At 38.9% G+C, this 22,853-nt stretch overlaps 1 protein-coding gene across 3 annotated transcripts in view; it reads right to left on the bottom strand.

Moving 5' to 3' along the window:
- Nucleotides 1-22,853, bottom strand: part of RYR2 (ryanodine receptor 2) — a 739,460-nt gene that overhangs the window by 206,610 nt on the left and 509,997 nt on the right. For all 3 annotated transcript variants that reach the window (XM_032430318.1, XM_032430320.1, XM_032430321.1), the window contains 4 exons: nt 20,470-21,274; nt 19,079-19,279; nt 6,552-6,657; nt 101-244 (listed from right to left, as the gene is read on the bottom strand). In XM_032430318.1, the coding sequence (XP_032286209.1) occupies nt 101-244; nt 6,552-6,657; nt 19,079-19,279; nt 20,470-21,274 (1,256 nt within the window). The remainder of the gene's footprint in view (nt 1-100; nt 245-6,551; nt 6,658-19,078; nt 19,280-20,469; nt 21,275-22,853) is intronic.

Raw genomic sequence — 22,853 nt, 5'->3', positions numbered from 1 at the left:
CAACTCAGTTTTCTCACTGGCTCATCTAGTCTGATGTTACTTCAAAGGACGAATAAATGTCAGCAGAGTCGCTTTGCCAGTGCCCTTCCATACTGCTTACAGGATTTCTTGGAGTCACTCTCAACTGGTTTTTCAGCTTGTTTCTTCTTCAGGTATGTCACCTTTTCTACCAGGGACAGCAGGCGGCCCCTAATTGTTAAGTCACTGTTTCCATCCAAAGACCCATCTTCATCCAGCTCAATTCCTAGCAACAGAAAAGCAAAGAGAAAGAAGAAAAGAAAAATGCATTTGAAAAAAATATATTTAGGAGAAATAATGCTCTGGTTTTGCAACTTTTTCCATTCATAGCTTAAAGCAACCCTGCCACGTCCAAAACATTTGACAGCATTGAATTAAGCACTTCTGCTCACTAGCACGTGGGTAAAATCCATTCACTGGCCTTTTGTCTTCCTTTCTCTTTTTCTCCTGTTCCGATGGGCCCAGGGCTAGTAGTAGCCAAGACAAAATACAAAACTGTGCAGACAGCAAAAAGATGCTCTTAGGAGTCAAGATCAATTCTGGTATTCGGTCTGACCCTTAGGCTGACCCTGAGGCATGTCTGACTTTAGGGGCTATCTGCCTAGACCTACAGTTTTACCCTGCAAAAAACCTCCTAGGCTTTCAGCCTCCTCATTTGCCTCTAATAATCACAGTGGCATTTTAATAAATTGAGAGAAGAGAGAGCAGGCATAATTAGGCATCGTAATTCAGGGAACGCTTTATGTCTGAAGCAATAATACTACCATTTCAGAGTGCCCCTTTATTTATAATAGATAATACAACTTTCTGGCACTCGTTTAGTAGCTCTTTATTCATAAGCTGAATTAATATGCAAGGTGATGCTTATATTCTCTTCATTAAAATAAAATAAAAATAATGCAACTGGTGCTACACATCACTTAAGAAATGGCTAATTCATTTTCTTTCACTGGAACACTTTGTCCACATCACAGCTTAAAGGGAAAAGAACCACAGATTCAGAACATCAAATAAATTCCATTTTAAAAGTTCTTAGAGTAAAAGGAGGGGAAAGCTCCCTTAATAGATTTGGGCTACTGACATAAACTTAATGAAGGATTTCCTTAGGCATTAATTAATTTCAAAAGATACATGCTGCATTTCCTAGGGCAATACTAAAAAGTGCCCCACAACTGGTTTAAATACAGCTATTTGTGATCAATTGTCTTTAGACTAAATCAATCTAACATTCATCTCTCTGCCAAAGCATCTGGTTACATGTCTCCATTCCCCCTTCTTATTCTCTGCCACTGAGGAGAAGAGAGAAAAGAAATAAAATTTTGGTTATCTCCTACTTGGTCTTAAAGCCTTTCTGATATCTCTACCTGTCATGACTTTCCACATAGGGTCAGTTAACCATTTTTGCAATAATAAATATTCTTACATGAACTCCTACCGGGCACCATGTATATTTATGAACCTATTTACATATATATTAACTTTTGTACCAGTATATGTGTATGAAAAATATACATTTGACAACTAAACAATATTATGAAAACAGTTCAAAACAAAAAAAGAAGTTTGACAAGGAAACAGTAACCATTAAAATGAACAAACAGAAATCCTAGAGTTGAAAAATACAATAGTTGAACAATGCAACTGAGAGTTTCAAAAATAGACTTAACCATGCAGAAGAAAGAATCAACAACTTGAAGAAGAGGTCAATGAAAATCATTCACTCTGAAGAAAGCCTGTAAGATTTATGGGACACAATGGAAAGATTCCCACAATATTCAGGATATGGGAATTCCAGAAGGTGACAAGAAAGAAAAAGGGACAGAAAGTATATTTAAAGTAATAATGGCTGAAAACTTCCCAAACCTGGGGAGAGAAATGGACATGCAGATCGATGAGGCCCCAAAGACCCAAAATGTATTGAACTCGAATAGGGCTACACTGAGACACATTATAATTAAATTGTCAAAAGGCAAAGGCAAAGAAGGAATTTTGAAAAGGAGCAAGAGAAAAGAGAGAAGTTACATAAAAGGGAACACCCATAAGATTATTGGCAGATTTCTCATCAGAAGCTTTTCAAGACAGGAGAGAATGGGATCACATATTCAAAATATTGAAAGAAAGTAACTACTCACCAAGAATTCTATACCCAGTCAAGCTGTCCTTCAGAAAAGGGAGGGGGGATAGAGACTTTCCCCAACAAACAAAAGCTTCCTCAAAGGTCATTACTACCAGATCTGTCTTACAAGGAATGCTAGAGGAAGTTCTTTGAATGGAAGTCAAAGAACAATAATTAACATTGTAAAAACACAAAAAAGTAGTATAAATCTCACTGGTAATGATAAACATATAATCAAAGTTAGATTCTGCAATATGGTAATAGTGGTGCATAACTCACAACTCTAGTTTAAATTTTTTTTTTTAATGAATTAAAATAGGTTGTTATAACTTGAAGATATTGTATGTAAACCTTACGGTAACCACAAGGGAAAATCTTGTAGTAATTATACAAAAGAACACAATAAAGAAGTCAAAGCATACTCATAACAAATATATCAACACATACATACATGAAATACAGAAGGATATGAAACAAGGAAAAACAGATCTACAAAATAAAACAAAAAAATTAACAAAATAGCAATAGTAAGTCCTTACCTATCAATTACTTTAAGTATTAATGGATAGAATTCTCCAACCAAAAGACACAGAATGTTTGAATAAAAAAACAAGATCTAACCATATGCTGCCCCTAAGAGATTCACATTAGCCTTAAAGACACACAAAGACTAAGCAAAGGGATGAAAAATGACATTTCAAGCAAGTGGTAATCAAACAAAACAAAACAACAAGAAAACAGGGGAAGCTATACTTACATCAGACAAAATAGACTTTAAATATGGCAAAAAGAGACAAAGAAGGTCAGTATATAATGATAAAGGGATCAATATATCAAGAAGATATAATAATTATAAATATTTTTACACTCAATACTAGAGTACCTAAACATATAAAGCAAAAACTAAAAAAACTAAAAGGGGAAATAAGGAGTAATACAGTAATAATTGGGGGACTTTTGTATCCCACTCTTAACAATGGATAGATCATACAGGAGAGAATCAATAAGGAAAGAGTGGATTTTAACAACACTGTAGACCAAATGGACCTAACAGACATATACAAAAACATTCTATCAAGCAACAGCAGAATAGACATTCTTCTCAAGTGCACATGGAACATTTTCTAGGATAGAATATGTGTTAAGCCACAAAACAACTCTTAGCAAATTCAAGAGGGTTGAAATTATACCAGTAATCTTCTCTGACCACAATGGCATGAAACTAGAAATCAGTGACAAGGGGGAAAACTGGAAAATTCATGAACACAGAGAAATTAAACAACACTCTCTTTAACAACCAATGAATCCAAGAAGAAATTTAAGGGGAAATAAAAGAAAGAATTTATTGAGACAAACAAAACTGGAAATACAACATACCAGAATTAATGGGTGCAGCTAAAGCACTTCTAAGAGGGAAGTTCATAGCAATAAATGCCTACATGAAGAAGAAAGATCTCAAATAAACGACCTAACTCTACACCTTAAGGAACTAGAAAAAGAAGAACTAACAGAGCCTGAAGGTAGTAGAAGAAAGATTAGAGCAGAAATTATTGAAATAGAAATCAAAAAACCATAGAAAAGATTAATCAAACTAAGTTAATTCCCTGAAAAAAATAAAAAATAAAATTGACAAACCCTTAGCTAGCCTAGCCAAAGGGAATAAAGACAGTACTCAAATCAACAACATTATAAATGAAAAAGGAGACATTGTAAGTGAAAAAATTAAAAAGATACCCCAGAAATTCAAAGACCTGTAAAACAGTACTATGAACATTATCAGTGAACAAAGTGGACAAGCTAGAAGAAATGGAAAAGTTCTTAGAAACATACAACTTACCAAGGAAGAAATGGAAAATCTGAATAGGCCCATTAATCGTAAGGAGAGTACAGCAGTAATCAAAACCTCACAATGAAGCAAAGCTTTACTGGTGAATTTTACTAAACATTTAAAGAATTACACCAATTCTTCTCAAACTCTTCCAAAAAAAACGAAAGAGGAGGAAACACTCTCAAAATCACTTTACTAGGACAGCATTATCCCGATACCAAAAATGCAAAAGGACACTACCAGAAAAGAAAATCACAGGCCACTATCCCTGATGAACACAGATGCAAAATTTCTCAATAAAATACCAGCAAGCTGAATTCAACAGCATATTAAAAGGATCATTTATCATGATCAAGCGAGATTTATCACTGGGATGCTAGGATGGTCCAACATATGCAAGACAATCAATGTGACACACCACAATAACAGAATGAATGAAAAGAATCATATGATCATCATATGATCATCTCACTAGGCACTAGAAGTAAAATGGTCTCTATCTGCAGGCAACATGATTTTATACATAGAAAATCCTAAAGACTCAACCAAAAAACTGTTAAACCTAATCAATGAATCCAATAAACTTGCAAGACATGAAATTAACATACAACAATATAAAGTGTTTTAATAAACTAAAATGAAATTTCTGAAAAAGAAATTAAGAAATCAATCTCATTTACAATAGCATCAAGAAAAATAAAATTCTTAGGAATAAGTTTAATGAAGGAGGTGAGAGATCTCTATCTTAAAAATTACAAAAGATTGGTGAAAAGAAAAGAAGAGGATACAAATACATGGAAAGGCATCTTAAAATGGTAATATTATCAAAAGCTATCTATAGATTCAATGCAATCCCTATCAAGATTCCAACAGCATTTTTTATAGAAGTAGGAAAAAAACCTTCCCAAAATTTATATGAAATCACAAATCTCCCTAATAGCCAAAGAAATCCTGAGAAAGAAGAATAGAGCAAGAAGTATCACACTTCCTGGTTTCAAGCTAAGCTATTAAAGCTATAGTCATCAAACAGCATGGTACTGACATAAAAATGGACAAAGAGATAAATGGAAAAGAATTGAGAGCCCAGAAATAAACCCAAGCATGTATGGTCTACTAAGAGTTGACAAGGGAGCCAAGAATACCCAATGAAGAAAAGGTAGTCTTCAATAAACAGGGCTGGGATAATTGGATATTCACATTTAAAAGAATGAAACTGGCCATATCTTAACCACTCATAAAAATTAACTAGAAATAGAGGAAAGACTTAAATGTATGACCTGATATCATGAAACTCCTAGAAAAAATGTAAAAATAAAGCTCCTTGATACAGATTTTGGTAATAATTTTTTGGATATGACACCTAAACTACAAGTAACAATAGCAAAAATAAACATACGGGACTACATCAAACTAAACAGTTTCCATAAAAACCAAAAGAAACCACTAACAAAGTGAAAAGACAAGCTACAGAATGGGAAAAAAATGTATGTAAGCTATATATCTGATAAGGAATTAACATCCAAAACATATAAAGGGCTCCTATAACTCAAAAGCAAAAAACAAACAAAACAGTATAGAGGATCCTCAAAAAATTTTAAAAATAGAGGTGCTGGGGTGGCTCAGTTGTTAAGTGTCTGCCTTCGGCTCAGGTCATGATCCCAGGATCCTGGGATCGAGCACCGCATCGGGCTCCCTGGTCTGCGGGAAGCCTGCTTCTCCCTCTCCCACTCCCCCTGCTTGTATTCCCTCTCTCGCTGTCTCTCTCTGTCAAATAAATAAATAAAATCTAAAAAAAAATTAAAAAATAGAATTACCATATGATCCAGTAATTCACTTCTGGGAATATATCCAAAGGAAATGAAAACACTTACTTGAAAAAAGTATCTGCACCGCCATGTTCACAGCAGCATTATTTACGATAGCCAAGATATGGAAACAACTTAAGTGTCCATCGACAAATGAATGGATAAAGAAGTTGTGGTATATACATACAATGGAATATTATTTAGCCAAAAAACAAGGAAATCCATCTGTGACAACATGGGCAGAACTTGAAGGCATTATGCTAAGAGAAGTCAGACAGAGAAAAGAGAAATACCGTGTGATCTCACTTATATGTGGAAACTAAAAACAAACAACAAACTCAGAAAAAGAGATCATACTTGTTATTAGAAGTGGGGAGTAGGGAGAGAGGAATTCAAGGAAAGTGGTCAAAAGTTACAAACTTTAAATAAGTACTAGGGATGCAACACACAGCATGATGAGTGTAGCTAACACTGCTATACAATATACAGGAAAGTTCTTTTTCAGAGGGTAAATCCTAAGAGTATTTGTCGTAAGGAAAAACAAATTTGCCTTTATTTGTTCTTTCTTTTCTTTTTATTGCATTTATATAAGAAGATGGATGTTAGCCAAACCTATTATCATTTCAAAATGTAGGTAAATAAAACAATCACAAAGTACATCCTAAACTTATACAGTGGTATATGTCAATTATTTCTTAATACAATTATTTCTCAATAAATAAACAAGTAAATAAATAAATATATAACACATCTAGTAAGAGTTGTTAAGTCAAGAAGACTTTACCACAATGTGTCATCAAATCTTCATGAAAATCTAAGAGTTGGTCACGGATTTCTTCAGGACATGGACATTCACTTTTGTCATCCTTAAAATTGAGAAGCATATTGATCTGAAAGTTTGGAAAAACAAGAAGGAGAACAGGAGAAAAAGAACAGTGAATTCAGGAATGACAGCAAAAAAATCTTATTTTTGAGTATTGAGTTCAAACTTTTGAGTATTCATAAATTGATGCCCAACATATGAAAAATCATTATCACTCAATACAACGAATACCAAAAAATAAATAAAACTATTCAAAGCTTAGCTTGCTGCAAAAGTCACATAATTTGCTTCCTTTTTCTCAATTCCAGAGTATCTTAGACCCTTGCATGCTTAGTGTTCTTACATCAACTAAAATCTAAATATTATTTTAAAAATATTTTATTATGCTTCTCCTAGATTTCCATTTTTTTTCTAGCTAATTTCTAAACTTCATGGAGTATTTTATTTTATTTATTTTTTTAAGATTTTATTTATTTATTTGACAGAGAGAGAGAGAGAGAGCAAGAACAGGAACACAAGCAGGGGGAGGGGGAGAAGGAGAAGCAGGCTTCTTGCCGAGCAGGGAGCCCAATGTGGGACTCAATCCCAGGACCCTGGGATCACGACCTGAGCCAAAGGCAGATGCTTAACAACTGAGCCACCCAGGCGCCCTTCATGGAGTATTTTAAAGAATACCTTTTGAGAAGGATATACAGCAAAGATGAAGAAAAATCCAAATAGAAAATATAATGGATAGCTATGCTTTTAGTAACATTAATGGTTCAATTAAATAAACTTCGAGAAACTATCCTCCATTTGTTTTAGCTTTAGACACAAAAATACTACATTTATGAATGAAGAAAAGAATGTTGCTGTTTCATAATTTCCTCGAGGAAACAATTTTAAGTTTGCTTTTTAGAGTTTTTTACATGAGATTCTTGTTTAACTTTTATTTTGCGATAACTACACGCATATGCTCTAAGATATAATCAAAGAGATACCATATACCCTTTACCCAATTCCCCCTGGGAATGGTAACATCTTACAAAACAGCAGTACAATATCACAGTCAGAACCCCAACATTGATAGTCAAAACAGAACAATTTCATCACCTGAAGGATCATTCTGCTACCCCTTTATAATCACATCCACTACCCTCCTGCCTGCTCCTCATCCCTTACTCCTGTCAATCTCTAATCTGTTGTCCATTTCTGTATTGTCATTTCAAGAATGTTACATAAATGAAATCATACAATATATGCATGCATGCATTCCCATCTGATCCTTTTGATGTCTGCAGGGTTTGTAGTGATACCTCATTTCATTCCTGATATTGGTAATTTGTGGCTTCTCTCTTTCTGTTAGCCTTTTCAGCAGTTTGTAGATTTTATTGATATTTTTAAATGACCAGTTTTTAGATTCCTTTTTTTCCCCAATTGTCCTGTTTTCAGTTTCATTGATTTCTGCTTTTACCTATATTATTGCCTTCCTTCTACTTGCTTTGGGTTTATTTTACTCTTCTTTTTCTAAATGCTTGTGATGGAAGCTTAGATTACTGATTTGTTTTTCTCTCTTTAAATGTAAATATTTATTCTCATAAATTATCCTCTCAGCACTGCTTTAGCTGTTCCCACAAATTTTAATCTGTGATATTTTCATTTTCTTTCAGTTCAATGTATTTTTAAATTTCCCATGAGACTTCCACCATGAGTTATTTAAAATTGTGTTCTTTAGTTCCCTAGTATTGGGAAATTGTCCTGTTATCTTTCTTTTATTGATTTCTAAGTTGAACTCCATTGTGGTCAGAAAAAAGATTCTGTATGAAAAAAATCCAATGCTTTTAAATCTGTTTAGGTTGTTTTATGGCCCAGGATATAGTCCATCACTGAGAATGTTTCATGGGAACTTGGAAAAAAAAAATGTATTATGTTCTTGGGTGGAGTGTTCTACAAATATCCAAAGATCCTGTTAGGTAGTGATAGGGTTGTGTTTTCCTATAATCTTGCTGACTTTTGTCTAGCTATTCTATCAATTCTTGACAGAGGGGTGTTGAAGTCTCCAACTATAATTGTGTATTTATTTCTTCTTTCAGTCTTAAGAGTGCAGACTTCACATATTTTTCAGCTCTATTATTTAGTACATGTACATCTGTCTTCTTGATGAGTTGCTCTTTTATCACTGTATAATGTTCCTGTCCGCTTCTGATAATCTCTTTGTTCTGATATACACTTATTTTAATTTTTTGTAATATATCTTTTTTCACAGATTTCAAGGGATACATACACCCAGATGTTTATAGCAGCATTATCAACATTAGCCAAACTATGGAGAGAGCTCAAATGTCCACCAACTGATGAGTGGATAAAGAAGATGTGGTATATATGTACAATGGAATATCACTCAGCCATCAAAAAGAATGAAGTCTTGTCTTTTGCAATGACACGGATGGAGCTAGGGTATATTATGCTAAGTGAAATAAGTCAGTACCATATGGTATCACTCATATGTGGAATTTAAGAAAGACAGATGAACATATGGGAAGGGAGAAAAGAAAAAAAGGAGAGTGAAACAAGCCATAGAGACTCTTTTTTTTTTTTTTTAATTTTATCATGTTATGTTAGTCACCATACAATACATCATTGGTTTTTGATGTGGTGATCCACAATCCATTGTTTTCGTATAACACCCAGTGTTCCATGCAGTGTGTGCCCTCCTTAATACCCATCACTGGGCTAATCAATCCCCCCTCCCCCCTCCCCTCTAAAACCCCATTTGTCTCTCAGAGTCCATTTCTCTCATGGTTCATCTCTCCCTCCAATTCCCCTTCCCTCATTTTTCCCTTCCTTCTCCTAATGTCCTCCATGCTATTCCTTATGTTCCACAAATAAGTGAAACCATATGATAATTGACTTTCTCTGCTTGACTTATTTCACTTAGCAAAATCTCCTCCAGTCCCATCCATGTTGATGTAAAAGTTGGGTATTCATCTTTTCTGATGGCTGAGTAATATTCCATTGTATATATGGACCACATCTTCTTTATCCATTCATCTGTTGAAGGGCATCTCGGCTCTTTCCACAGTTTGGCTATTGCGGACATTGCTGCTATGAACATTAGGGTGCATATGGCCCTTCTCTTCACTACATCTGTGTCTTTGGGGTAAATACCCAGGAGTGCAATTGCTGGGTCATAGGGTAGCTCTATTTTTAAATTTTTGAGGAACCTCCACACTGTTTTCCAAAGTGGCTGTACCAACTTGCATTCCCACCAACAGTGTAAGAGGGTTCCCCTTTCTCCACAACCTCTCCAACATTTGTTGTTTCTTTCCCTGTCCATTTTTGCCATTCTAACTGGTGTAAGGTGGTATCTCAGTGTGGTTTTGATTTGGATTTCCCTGATGGCTAATGATGATGAACATTTTTTCATGTGTCTGTTAGCCATTTGTATGTCTTCTTCAGAGAAGTGTCTGTTCATAACTTCTGCCCACTTTTTGACTTGATTATTTGTTTTTTGGGTGTTGAGTTTGAGAAGTTCTTTATAGATCTTGGATACCAGCCCTTTATCTGTAGTGTCATTTGCAAATATCTTCTCCCATCCTGTGGGTTGCCTCTTTGTTTTGTTGACTGTTTCCTTTGCTGTGCAGAAGCTTTTTATCTTGATGAAGTCCCAAAAGCTCATTTTTGCTTTTGTTTCACTAGCTTTTGGAGATGTATCTTGAAAGAAGTTGCTGTGGGCGATGTCAAAGAGGTTACTGCCTATGTTCTCCTCTAGGATTTTGATGGATTCCTGTCTCACATTGAGGTCTTTCATCCCCTTTGAGTTTATCTTTGTGAACGATGTTAGAGAATGGTCGAGTTTCATTCTTCTGCATGTGGCTGTCCAATTTTCCCAGCACCATTTGTTGAAGAGACTGTCTTTTTCCCATCGCATGTTTTTTCCTGCTTTGTCAAAGATTATTTGACCATAGAGTTGAGGGTCCATATCTGGGTTCTCTATTCTGTTCCATTGGTCTATATGTCTGTTTTTGTGCCAGTAAGATGCTGTCTTGGTAATCACAGCTTGAAAGCGGGCAACGTGATACCCCCAGCTTTGTTTTTCTTTTTCAACATTTCCTTGGCGATTCGGGGTCTTTTCTGATTCCATACAAATTTTAGGATTGTTTGTTCCAGCACTTTGAAAAATGTCATTGGAATTTTGAACGGGATGGCATTGAAGGTATAGATAGCTCTGGGTAGCATAGACATTTTAACATGGATTCTTCCAATTCATGAGCATGGAATATTTTTCCATCTTTTTGTGTCTTCTTCAATTTCTTTCGTGAGTGTTCTGTAGTTCCTAGAGTATAGACCCTTTACCTCTTTGGTTAGGTTTATTCTGAGGTATCTTACGGTTTTGGGTGCTAATGTAAATGGAATCATTTCTCTAATTTCTCTTTCTACAGTTGCGTTGTTAGTGTATAAGAAAGCAACCGATTTCTGTGCATTGATTTTGTATCCTGCCACATTACTGAATTGCTGGATGAGTTCTATTAATTGGGGGTGGAGTCTTTTGGGTTTTCCACATAAAGTATCATGTCGTCTGCGAAAAGAGAGAGTTTGACTTCTTCTTTGCCAATTTGAATACCTTTTATTGATTTTTGTTGTCTGATTGCTGTTGCTAGGACTTCTAGTACTATGTTGAACAGCAGTGGCAAGAGTGGGCACCCTTGACGTGTTCCTGATCTTAAGGGAAAGGCTCTCAGCTTTTCCCCATTGAGGATGATATTCGCTGTGGGTTTTTCATAGATGGATTTTATGAACTTGAGGAATGTTCCCTTTATCCCTATACTCTGGAGAGTTTTAATCAGGAAAGGATGTTGTATTTTGTCAAATGCTTTTTCTGCATCAATTGAGAGGACCATATGGTTCTTCTCCCTCCTCTTATTAATGTGTTCTATCACATTGATTGATTTGCGAATGCTGAACCACCCTTGCATTTCGGGGATAAATCCCACTTGGTTGTGGTGGATGATCCTTTTAATGTATTGTTGGATCCTATTAGCTAGGATTTTGTTGAGGATTTTGGAATCCATATTCATCAGGGATATCGGTCTGAAATTCTCCTTTTGATGGGGTCTTTGCCTGGTTTGGGGATTAAGGTAATGCCGGCCTCGTAGAATGAGTTTGGAAGTTTGGAAGTTTTCCTTTGCTTTCTATTTTTTGAAACAGCTTCAGTAGAATAGGTATTATTTCTTCTTTGAACGTTTGGTAGAATTCCCCAGGGAATCCATCAGGCCCTGGACTCCCATTTTTTGGGAGGTTTTTGATCACTGCTTCAATCTCGTTACTGGTTATTGGCCTATTCAGGTTGTCAATTTCTTCCTGTCTCAGTCTTGGCAGCTTTAGGTTTCCAGGAAGGCCTCCATTTCATCCAGATTGCTCAGTTTGTTGGCATATAGTTGTTGATAATAATTTCTAATAATTGTTTCTATTTCCTTGGTGTTAGTCGTGATCTCTCCCTTTTCATTCATAAGTTTATTAATTTGGGTCCTTTCTCTTTTCTTTTCGATAGGTCTGGCCAGTGGTTTATCGATTTTATTAATTCTTTCAAAGAACCAACTTCTAGTTTCGTTGATCTGATCTACTGTGTTTCTGGTTTCTAATTCATTGATTTCTGCTCTAATTTTAATTATTTCTCTTCTAATGCATGGCTTAGGCATCGTTTATTGCTTTTTCTCTAGTTCTTTAAGGTGTAGAGTTAGTTGGTGAATTCAGGATTTTTCTATTTTTTTCAGTGAGGCTTGGATGGGTATGTATTTCCCCCTTAGGACTGTCTTTGCAGTATCCCATAGGTTCTGGACCATAGGGTTTGGACCGTATTCTTATTCTCATTGATTTCCATGAATTGTTTAAGTTCTTCTTTGATTTCCTGGTTGACCCAAACATTCTTGAGCAGAGTGGTCTTTAGCTTCCAAGTGTTTGAATTTCTGCCAAATTTTTTCTTGTGATTGAGTTCCAGTTTTAGAGCATTGTGGTCTGAGAATATGCAGGGAATAATCTCAATCTTTTGGTATCAGTTGAGACCTGATTTGTGACCCAGTATGTGGTCTATTCTGGAGAAAGTTCCACGTGTGCTCGAGAAGAATGAGTATTCTGTTGTTTTAGGGTGGAATGTTCTGTAAATATCTATGAGGTCCATCTGGTCCAGTGTATCATTCAAAGCTCATGTTTCCTTGTTGATTTTCTGCTTAGATGATCTCTCCATTGCTGAGAGTGGAGTATTGAGGTCTCCTACAATTAACGTATTGTTATCAATATGACTCTTTATTTTGGTTAACAGTTGGCTTATGTAGATGGCTGCTCCCATGTTGGGGGCATAGATATTTACAATTGTTAGATCTTCTTGTTGGATAGACCCTTTAAGAATGATATAGTGTCCTTCTGTGTCTCTTATTACAGACTTTAGTTTAAAATCTAATTTGTCTGATATAAGAATTGCTACCCCAGCTTTCTTTTGAGGTCCGCTGGCAGGGAAGATGGATCTCCACCCCTTCACTTTCAGTCTGGATGTATCTTTAGGTTCAAAATGAGTCTCTTGTAGACAGCATATGGATGGGTCCTGTCTTTTTATCCAATCTGCAACTCTGTGCCGTTTTATGGGAGCATTTAGGCCATTCACATTGAGAGTGATTATTGAAAGATAAGAATTAATTGTCATCATGTTGCCCATGAAGACGTTGTTTTTATAGATTGTCCCTGTAAATTTCTGTTGTATATCACTCTCGGGGTCTTTCTCCTTTTATAGAACCCCCCTTAATATTTCTTGCAGGGCCAGCTTAGTGGTCACATATTCTTTTAGTTTCTGCCAGTCGTGGAAGCTCTGCATCTCTCCATCCATTCTAAATGAAAGCCTTGCCGGATAAAGCATTCTTGGCTGCATGTTCTCATTTAGTACGCTGAATATGTCTTGCCAGGCCTTTCCGGCTTGCCAGGTCTCTGTGGATAGGTCTGACGTTATTCTGATGTTCCTCCCTCTGTACGTAAGGAATCTCTTCCCCCTAACTGCCCTTAAGATGGTTTCCTTGGTTCTAAGATTTGCAAGTTTTACTATTACATGCCGGGGTGTTGGCCTGTTTTCCTTGATCTTGGGAGGGGTTCTCTCTGCCTCTAGGACGCGAATGTTTGTTTCATTCCCCAGATTAGGGAAGTTCTCAGCTATGATTTGCTCAAATACATCTTCTAGTCCTCTCTCTCTCTCCACTCGTTCCGGGATTCCAATTATTCTGACATTGGAACGCTTCATGGTGTCACTTATTTCTCTGATTCTATTTTCATGGATTCTGAGTTGTTTTTCCCTGGCCTCCCCTTTTCCCTCTTTATCTATTATATTGTCTTCCAGGTCGCTTATTCTCTCTTCTGCCTCAGTTACCCTAGCTGTTAGATTATCTAGATTGGATTGGATCTCATTGATAGCATTTTTAAGTTCTGCCAATTCAGCTTTCATTTCTGTCCTTAGAGACTCTATGTTGCCATTAATTGATTTCTCCATTCTAGCCACTGTCTTCACAATTGCTAGCCTGAATTCCATCTCCGACATCTTGGTTATATCTGCATCCATTTGTAAATCTGCAGCATAAGTCATGATCTCTGAGTCTTTTCTATTTTGGGGGTTCCTCCTCCTAGTCATTCTGTTGATGGGTGTTTGAGGGAATGTATAGATCCAAATTATTGACCAGAACCCAAGCAAGATGCATCTGTTTTCTTGGGACCTTAGGGTTGCTGGCCTCTTGTTTTCCCAGCCTGACTTCTGGGGAAGGGGCCTGCCGCGCTATTACTCAGGCAACCCTGTTGGGGCGGAGTTGCCCTGCGCCCCTGTGGCCGGGGATGGGCTCAGCGGGAATCAGTTTTGGGGGCTTTTGTTCTCCGGCGGCTTTCCCTGGTGGCTTTCCACGTCTCTTCCACGAGTCAGAACAGAAGAGACTGTTTCCAACCCTCTGCCTCAGAGCAGAGAGACCGCAGTCTGTTCTTCAGTGAGCTCTCCAGGCCACACCGTGTTCGTTTCTGTCCGTGCTGCTATAAACTGCAGCGTCCTGGGTTGTGCGCCCCTCCGCAGTGCCCCCAGTCCTGCCTCCAGGTCAGGGCACGTCTCTGCCCTTTGTGCTTCTAAAACTGCCAGCCACTCCCAGTTCACCCACGTGACCCCGCAGCTCCGGTTTTCCGCCCCAAGGGCTGCTCTAAAGTCCTTTCCCCGCCGCTACCAGTCTGCGAGTCTGTGCCTTGTCTCCAGCGCGGGAGGCTGTCGCTCACCGGTGGTGTAGGATCCCCACGGCCAGGCACCCTCCTGCTGCCGTTTATCCTCCGGTATCTGCCCGCGGAATCACGGCTCCCCGCTTTGTACCTCAAAACCAACCACCTGTGATATTCTGTTTGTAGAGATCCAGATCTTCTTACATCTCAGGCTGGTTTCGTGGGTGTTCAGAGTGGTCTGGTAGATATCCAGCTCAATTCCGGGAACCAGCTGAAATAGGGTCCCCTACTCCTCCGCCATCTTTCCTTCCCCCCGCCATAAGAGACTCTTAATGACACAGAACAAACTGAGGGTTGGTGGAGGGAGGTGGGTAGGGGATTGGCTAGATGGGTGATGGGTATTAAGGACAGCACTTCTGATGAGCACTGGGTGTTATATGTAAGTGATGAGTCACTGAATTCTACTCCAGAAACCAATTTTGCACTGTATGTTAATTACCTAAAATTTAAATATATCTATCTATATCTATGTCTCTATCTACATATCTACATCTCCATAGACATAGATATAGATAGATAGATATCTTTTTTCATCCTTTCACTTCAACCTATCTACATCATTCTATTTGATGTGAGTTTCTCCTAGAAACATCTCATCATAGAAATATCTCATAGAAACCTAGCAGCATATGGTCAGGCCAAGTTTTAAAATCCACTCTGCCAATGTCTGCCTTTTAATTAGTGTATTTAGATTATTTATATTCATGACTTTATTGATGTGCTATGACGTAAGCCTGTAATTTTACATGGTTTTTTGTCTGTTCTGCTTCATTTTTCCCAACTTGCTATGGGTTCCTTGAACTATTTTTAGGATCTCATTTTGAGTTATCCCTGGCATTTTTTTAGTGTATCTCTATGTATAGCTTTTTAAGTGGTTGCTCTGGATATTACATTATACATACATAATTCATCAGAGACTACTGGCATCAATATCTTATCAGTTTGAGTGAAGCACAGAAAATTCACCTCCCTCTATACCCCTATCCTCCTTTATTTAAAATATAAGTATCTTGGGGTGCCTGGGTGGCTCAGTCAGTTAAGCATCCAACTCCTGGTTTCAGCTTGGGTGATGATCTCATCTCAGGGTCATGGGACCCAGCCCCACATCAGGCTCTAGGCTCAGCACAGAATCTACTTGTCCTTCTCCCTTTGCCCCCCCCCCATCCTTGCTCTAGCTCTTGTACACGTGCTCTCTCTCTCCAAAATAAACAGATGAATAAAATCTTTTTAAAAAATTAAAAAAATAAAATATAGGCTTAATGATTTCCTACATATTTAGAACACATTAGACAGCTTTACCATTTTTGCTTCAACCATCAAATATAACTTAGAAAACTTAAAATGAAAAGGAAAATGCATTGTATTTATCCAATCTTTAACACCTTCCATAGTTCTTTCTTCATTCCAGATTTTCACAATTCTCTTCTAGTGTCATTTTTCTGTTTCAAGGACTTTGTTTAGGATTCCTTCAGGGTTGATCTGCTATAGTCCAATTCTCAGTGTTTTCCTTCATTGGAGACTGTCTTGATCTCCCCTGCATTCCTGAAGGATGTTTTCACTGCCTACAGAATTCTGGGTTTTCAGTTTTTTTCCAGTTGAAAACCGGTGTGCCTCTTCCGTCTTGCTTCCATGTTTTCTGACCTGAAATCACAGTCACTCACATGTTGCTTTTCCCTCTCTAGGTGTCATTTCTTTCTCACTGCTTTCAAGATTTTCTTCTGTGTCTTTAGTTTTCAGAGGTTTGATGATGATGTGTCTTGGTTTAGATTTCTTTGGGTATCTGGTTTATTCAGCTTCTTGAGCCTCTTTCTTGATATCTTTTGCCAAACTTGAAATGTTTTAACCATTATTGTTCTAAGGTTTTTTTTTGTTTGTTTGTTTGTTTTTTAGTTCCCCCTCTTTCTCCTATCTCTGGGACTCTAATGTCACAAATGTTAGATCTTTTGTTATATTTGCAGGTTCCTGGGGCTTTTTCTTTTTCTGTTTTTCAGAATGGGTAATTCTTTTTTTATTTTTAAAGATCGGTTATTTATTTATTTATTTATTTATTTATTTATTTATTTATTTATTTATTGGAGAGAGAGAGCACGCGCAGGAGCAGGGAGGGGGCAGAAGGAGAGAGAAAGACAGAATCTCAAGCAGACTCCCAGCTGATCACAGAGCCTGACATGGGGCTTAATCTCACGACCCTGAAATCATGACCTGAGCCAAAATCAAAAGTCAGACACTTAGACTGAGCCACCCAGACATCCCTGAACTGGGTAATTCTTGTTGTTCTCTCTTCAGTTCAGTGATTCTTTTCTCTTTCTCCTTCCTTCTGATGCTAAGTCCATTCACTGAAGGTTTCTTTATTCTGGTTATTTTTCAGTTCTAAAATTTCCATTGGTTCTTCTATCTTTATTTCTTTGTGAAGACTTTTTGCCCCCCCATTTCGAAGCAGTTTTATGATGGCTGTTTTAAAAGCCTTGTCAGACAAATTGAACATCTTCGTCACCTCAGAGTTGGTATCTATTGATTGTCTTGTCTTCATTCAAGTTTTTCCTGGCTCTTGGTGTGATGAGTGATTTTTTTAAATGGAAACCTTGACATTTTGGTCTTATGAGACTTCTGGACCATATTTAAATGTCTGGAGTCTTCTGACACTAGCTATCAGGAGAAGAGTTTGAGTGGCCTTGTTACTTGCTACTGCCAGGTGGGAATGGAAGCCCATTTCCTTACTCAGCCTCCATGGACACTTGAGAAAGGAAGAAGTCCTTGTTCTCACTGGTGAGATTGGGAAATCCAGTTCCCCACTAGACCTGTACTCATACAACCCTGGCTGGTAAGGGCAAGAGTGCCATATACTTCTCCCTCTCTGGTCTCTACTGACATTCTGGAAGAAGCAGGCCACATTACCACTCACCAGCTCCCCACAGTTCCACCTGGAGCACCTCATTAGAGCCTGATGAAGGTGGAAGTCTAGGCTCCCCCCTCAGTGTCTGTTGGTTGGGGTGGGGTGGGGCACAGTTCTGTTTAGTGTTCGGCTGGAGTAGTATGTTTAGTACCTAAAAGTTTTCAGTTTTGCTAGAGAGATGGTTTTCTTGGTCTTCTGGCTAGACATTGAAGCCTTTGGTTGAGGCTTTTCTTGTCGACGCCCATTGACATTTCTGGGTTGCTGGCTCCTTTACCCCCAAGTCTGGGATAGATGAGGCAAAAAGAAAACCCAAGGGACTCACCACCACGGTGTTCCTCAGGTCCCAAGTTCCATAGCCAGTCTCCTTGCTTCTATCTTTTAGAGTCTTCCTATCTAGCTAGTCTTTTATGTAATTTTTATGTAATTCCTTCTAGTCGTACTTAGAAGGAAGAACAGAAAAAGGCAACTGTACTCCATTCTTCCAGAAGTAGGAGCCTCCCAATAGCAGCTTAACAAATGGAGTTAATTTGGGAGAGCTTGGACTCGTTTTCTGCTCAATACATGTTGTTCATGGCAATGAACAAAATTCCATGTCCCCTCCCTCAAAGAAATTACATTCTGGTGAGAAAACAAATTCTGCTATTAGTTCCTAAACATTTTCACTTGGCGATATCTTGATAGGGAAATGCTAAGGGTGGGAGACTGAAGATGAGATCTGGCAGTTATACCTTTTCACCACCATCTTGGTCATTTCCCACACTATGCATCCCATCTTGAAGTAGATTCCAGACTAGCTCATTGTCTGGCTCAGCATGTGCCCCTGGTTCTACTGTACCCCAGGGAGAGAGCTGGGTTTAGAGTGAGCAATCAGAAGAACCATAAACAGGTGATCCATCTTCCAGCAAGCCTTGGGGCAGTGACATTTGGTCTTTCAGGAGGGACCAAACAGAAAGTATCTGACATTGAGTCTTAGGAGGGAAGGGCTCCTTTTCACTGGGGTGGTGCCTTGCCAGCCAAAGAAGATCCACCTGTGGCTGGATATTGTTTCTATTTGCAGAACTTCAGAATCTGGCACACAGGTCTCATCCAAGAGTCTACAATACACATGATCCCTTTCAGTAAGTCTCTTGTTTGTTTAAGCTAACTGAGTAGATTTTTTTGGTGAAACAAAGAATTACTGACTAAGTCAACCTGGCTTATTCAAGGAGAACAGGAAAACAACCGCCCTGGGAACTTATAATTTCGAAATGTATGGATCCTAAAGGAAGTAAAACCCAAAGTGAAAAGGAAGAATTTCCATTTCGTTTCCATTTCCATTTCATTCTTGTACCTGCTCTTGAGGGGGCGATCTAAATTCCTTCGTTTTCCTGGCAGTGAGTGCAGCTGACATGTTTAAGGCTTGCATCACTTCGTTGTATCGGAAGCGTTGATTGTCTTGGAGCTTTGCTACAAAGTCATCTGAAAAGGCCACAATGGCTTCTATCCGGTGCCGGACCTGGCAGTCACAGAGGTACTGAAGCAGTAGGCACATCTAAAAACATGATGAAAAAAGACATCAGATTTAATTTCTCGATCTTTAAATGGCTAACGCATATCAAATCAAAATCCGTGGCAGACATGCTTAGTGGCCAACTCTTCCATGAACAGAATTCTGATTTTGTGTACACAGCACTGTGCTTGGTCCCAGGGGATAAAACATAATTTTTCTAAGCCAAAAGGGTAAATACATGTTGTTCTGGTGGACACTTACCATCCTGGCCTCCTCTGCAGCTACAGGTACAATGGCGACTAAGATATATAATGAGAAGTTAGCCAGGGGGTCCTGTGGGAACGATTCCCCATCAATAATAAAAGACTAGGGGGTGCCTGGGTGGCTCAGTTGTTAAGCATCTGCCTTCGGCTCAGGTCATGGTCCCAGGGTCCTGGGATCGAGCCCCACATCGGGCTCCCTGCTCAGCGAGAAGCCTGCTTCTCCCTCTCCCACTCCCCCTGTTTGTGTTCCCTCTCTCGCTGTGTCTCTCTCTGTCAAATAAAGAAATAAAATCTTAAAAAAAAAATAATATAAGACTAGAACACCTTTTTTTCAAAATTGGTATAACTGGGTAATGAGTGACAGGATCATTTCACTTTAAGATGAAAACCACACACTGAGGAGCACAGGAAAATATTAAGAGCTGGGTTCCTGAGAACATTCTAGATGTCCTAGAACTGTGTACCTTTTCAGACTTCACATGTAAATTAATTAAGTGGTTTCATTGCTTATCCATTAAATGGTTAGTTGCATATTCTTCTACCTGAAGCCAAAAGGATTTTTAACTGATAGAGTATGTTGGTAGAAAGTGGGGGCGGGGTAAGAAAGGGGTATGAGGTGCCTTCTATTCCAGGTATTCCAACAAAGAAATTGCTAATGAAGAGGGAGGAGAAAAAGAGCTGGCAGGTAGACACCTACACCTACACACAGATGCAAATTACTAACGGTATCTCTTATGAACTATTGTCAGTTGACTCCATTGGAAAATTCACGAATTCCATTCTAAATGAAACACAATTATACTGGCACATCCCAAAGCACAACAGGAAGTTAGTTAATTTTATGAAAAACTATCATTACATAGGAACACAAAAGTACACACACCACCCCCAAGAGTAAAGGGGGCAAAGGCAAATATCAATACCTTCATAGTAACTCTGAAATTCACTAAAATCATTTTTTCTGATTACCTGCAATTTAACTGGCTCAGGCAGTTTCATTTGGAGCAGGCCTTCCTTTGGCCTCTTACCCCCTTTGGCTTCTTCTTCACCAGCTCCTTCTGGCTTGGCATCTTCTGGGTTGGGCTCTTTCTCCGGCGTGTCCGTCTCCTCGTCCAGAGTGGCGGCTTCCTTGAACACACTGGGCTCTATCAACTGCAAGATGTGTTTCAAGTCCTCATTGTGGAAGATCCCCATGATGAGCAGAGTATAGAAAAGCTTGATGAGAGGTACAAAGAGGAACTCAGTGGTCCCCCCAACGGGGTCCCGGGCATGAAGGCTGCCCTCTTTAACAGCTTCTGTCAACATCTGAATGGTTTTGGCCTTGAGGATGTCCAGCGGGAACTCTGGACTGTACTGGTAACATTCATTATTAATGCTTACAAAACTGGGAGAGGAAAACTGTATCCGTGGCCTGAGGGAGGTGCTGAGGCCAATCCCTGGGAGGCCATGTTTTTTCTTCTCGTCGGGGAAAAGGGTGATGCTCTTGGTCTCCTCCGTCATGGGCACGATGAATTCACTGTTCATCATGAGCCTGGCCGTGGCGTAGGAGCTAAGGTGGATGTCAATCAGCAGGTCATAGTAGCCTGCACGCAGCAAACCGGGCATGTATTTGTTCTCGATGGCGTAGAGCAGCTGAGGTTCATCCACATGGCTGCACAAGGCGTGCGCCACCCGGTGGTTCCCAAGAGCGCAGACAGCGGAGTAAAGCCGGAGAGTGTGATAGTGGAATTTTAGCAGCTCCTCCTGCTCTGTCAACTCCAGTATGTCCACAGATCTGAGGAAGGGAGGAGCGTGGGAGCAAGGTTATGCAGAGGACATTTTTCAAAATTCTGAATCAGAGGAGAAATCTGTGTACATCACAAATTTCAAAAAGTTATTAAACACTTTTTTGTTTTTATAGTTTTTTGTGGCAGGTTTTATGATAGCATAGTGGTTCCCCCCCCCCCCTTAATCAGTACTACATGTGTTACAAGTTTTCCTCTGTGTACAATTTTATGTTGTAAATTTCCAACTGGTAGTGCTTGGAGCTTTTTCATCTTCCATTACCCCAAGGTTTGGGGCACCTCTTTTCGATACAGTCTCCATCTGGATGTGGGGACTGCCTTTCTTTCAAAATTTGAGCACTCCTTGGAAAATCCTGAATGTCCCTTTCCAACTTGGCTAAGCTGGCTCAAGAAGCCAGAAAACTCTGCCTTAAGCTATGTTGCCCTTGTCTCTGACCCATGATTTGCTATTACACTGACCAGTCAGAAGTAAGCAAGTGGAGGGCTAATTCCTCTGACATGAGTTACGGTCTCATACATCCCTCACAGCCCCACATGTCCACCAACGCAGCTCTGGTTTCCACCAGATTTGTGCAGCTCATGAAACAAACATGATCTGTGACATTGCACTTGGGAAAGTTTCTGCTGGGAATCTGGTGACACTGCGCTCTTAATTCAGGTCATTTTGCTTCTACCACATATCATGACCTTCCAACACATAAAACCTTAAAAGTATGGCCAGAATATGCCTAAAGTAAAGCCATTCCTTTCAAAATAGAGTCAATTTTAAAAGCACGTAATTCCTTTAGATGTGCTAAATTTTCTAGACTATTTATTTAAATTATTAAGATGGCTCATGGGTGACACTGTAGAATTAAAAGTAGAAACCTGATATATTCACAATAAAGGGAATGACTCATTCACCTAGGAAAGCGTCCTTAGTGAGAGTATAATATAAACTTATCAGAACATGGGTTATTATATGACTTGTTTATTAATATTCATCCTGCACTTAGCCTGGTACACAGTAGGGGCTGAGGATTTCTTTGTGATTATTTGTTGTTAAGCTCTGTCAGGTCCTTAGGTACTCTATCATCCTGTCCATGCCCACCTACCATATCTATGCTGCCCGGCTCACAGGTATTCCATTGAAAGCTTGACAGTGCAGAATTGTTCCAGACCGCACCTCCCAAACTTCAGAATCAGAAGCTTTATGCAATAGAAACCCAAAGTGAATGATTACCCACCCTGTGTACCACCCTAGGCCTCCAGGAAACCACACAACTGTGGGTCTCAGCTGCTAGCACCCAGTTCTGGGGAAGTTATAATTGAGCAGGCTTTCTCCTTCAAAGTATAGTGGACAATGATTCCCATATCTTAACTAGGCCCCCCAGTCTCTCAAGAAGACTGTTAGCCTGGCCGATGGTCAAACATAGATAAACCTGTTCACTGTAGCAACACAGAACATCTGCATTCTAGGTTCTTATTGAAGAGCACAACTTCATCTACTGTCTAATCACTCTCAAACTGTCAGTTTCTAGAAACAACATCTAAGGACTCTACATTGTTGCTGCCACCTTCCAACCCACC

This window comes from Phoca vitulina, unplaced genomic scaffold, assembly GCF_004348235.1.
Source record: "Phoca vitulina isolate PV1807 unplaced genomic scaffold, GSC_HSeal_1.0 scaffold43, whole genome shotgun sequence".
Lineage (NCBI taxonomy): Eukaryota > Metazoa > Chordata > Mammalia > Carnivora > Phocidae > Phoca > Phoca vitulina.
This window is presented reverse-complemented; position numbering and strand designations above follow the sequence as displayed.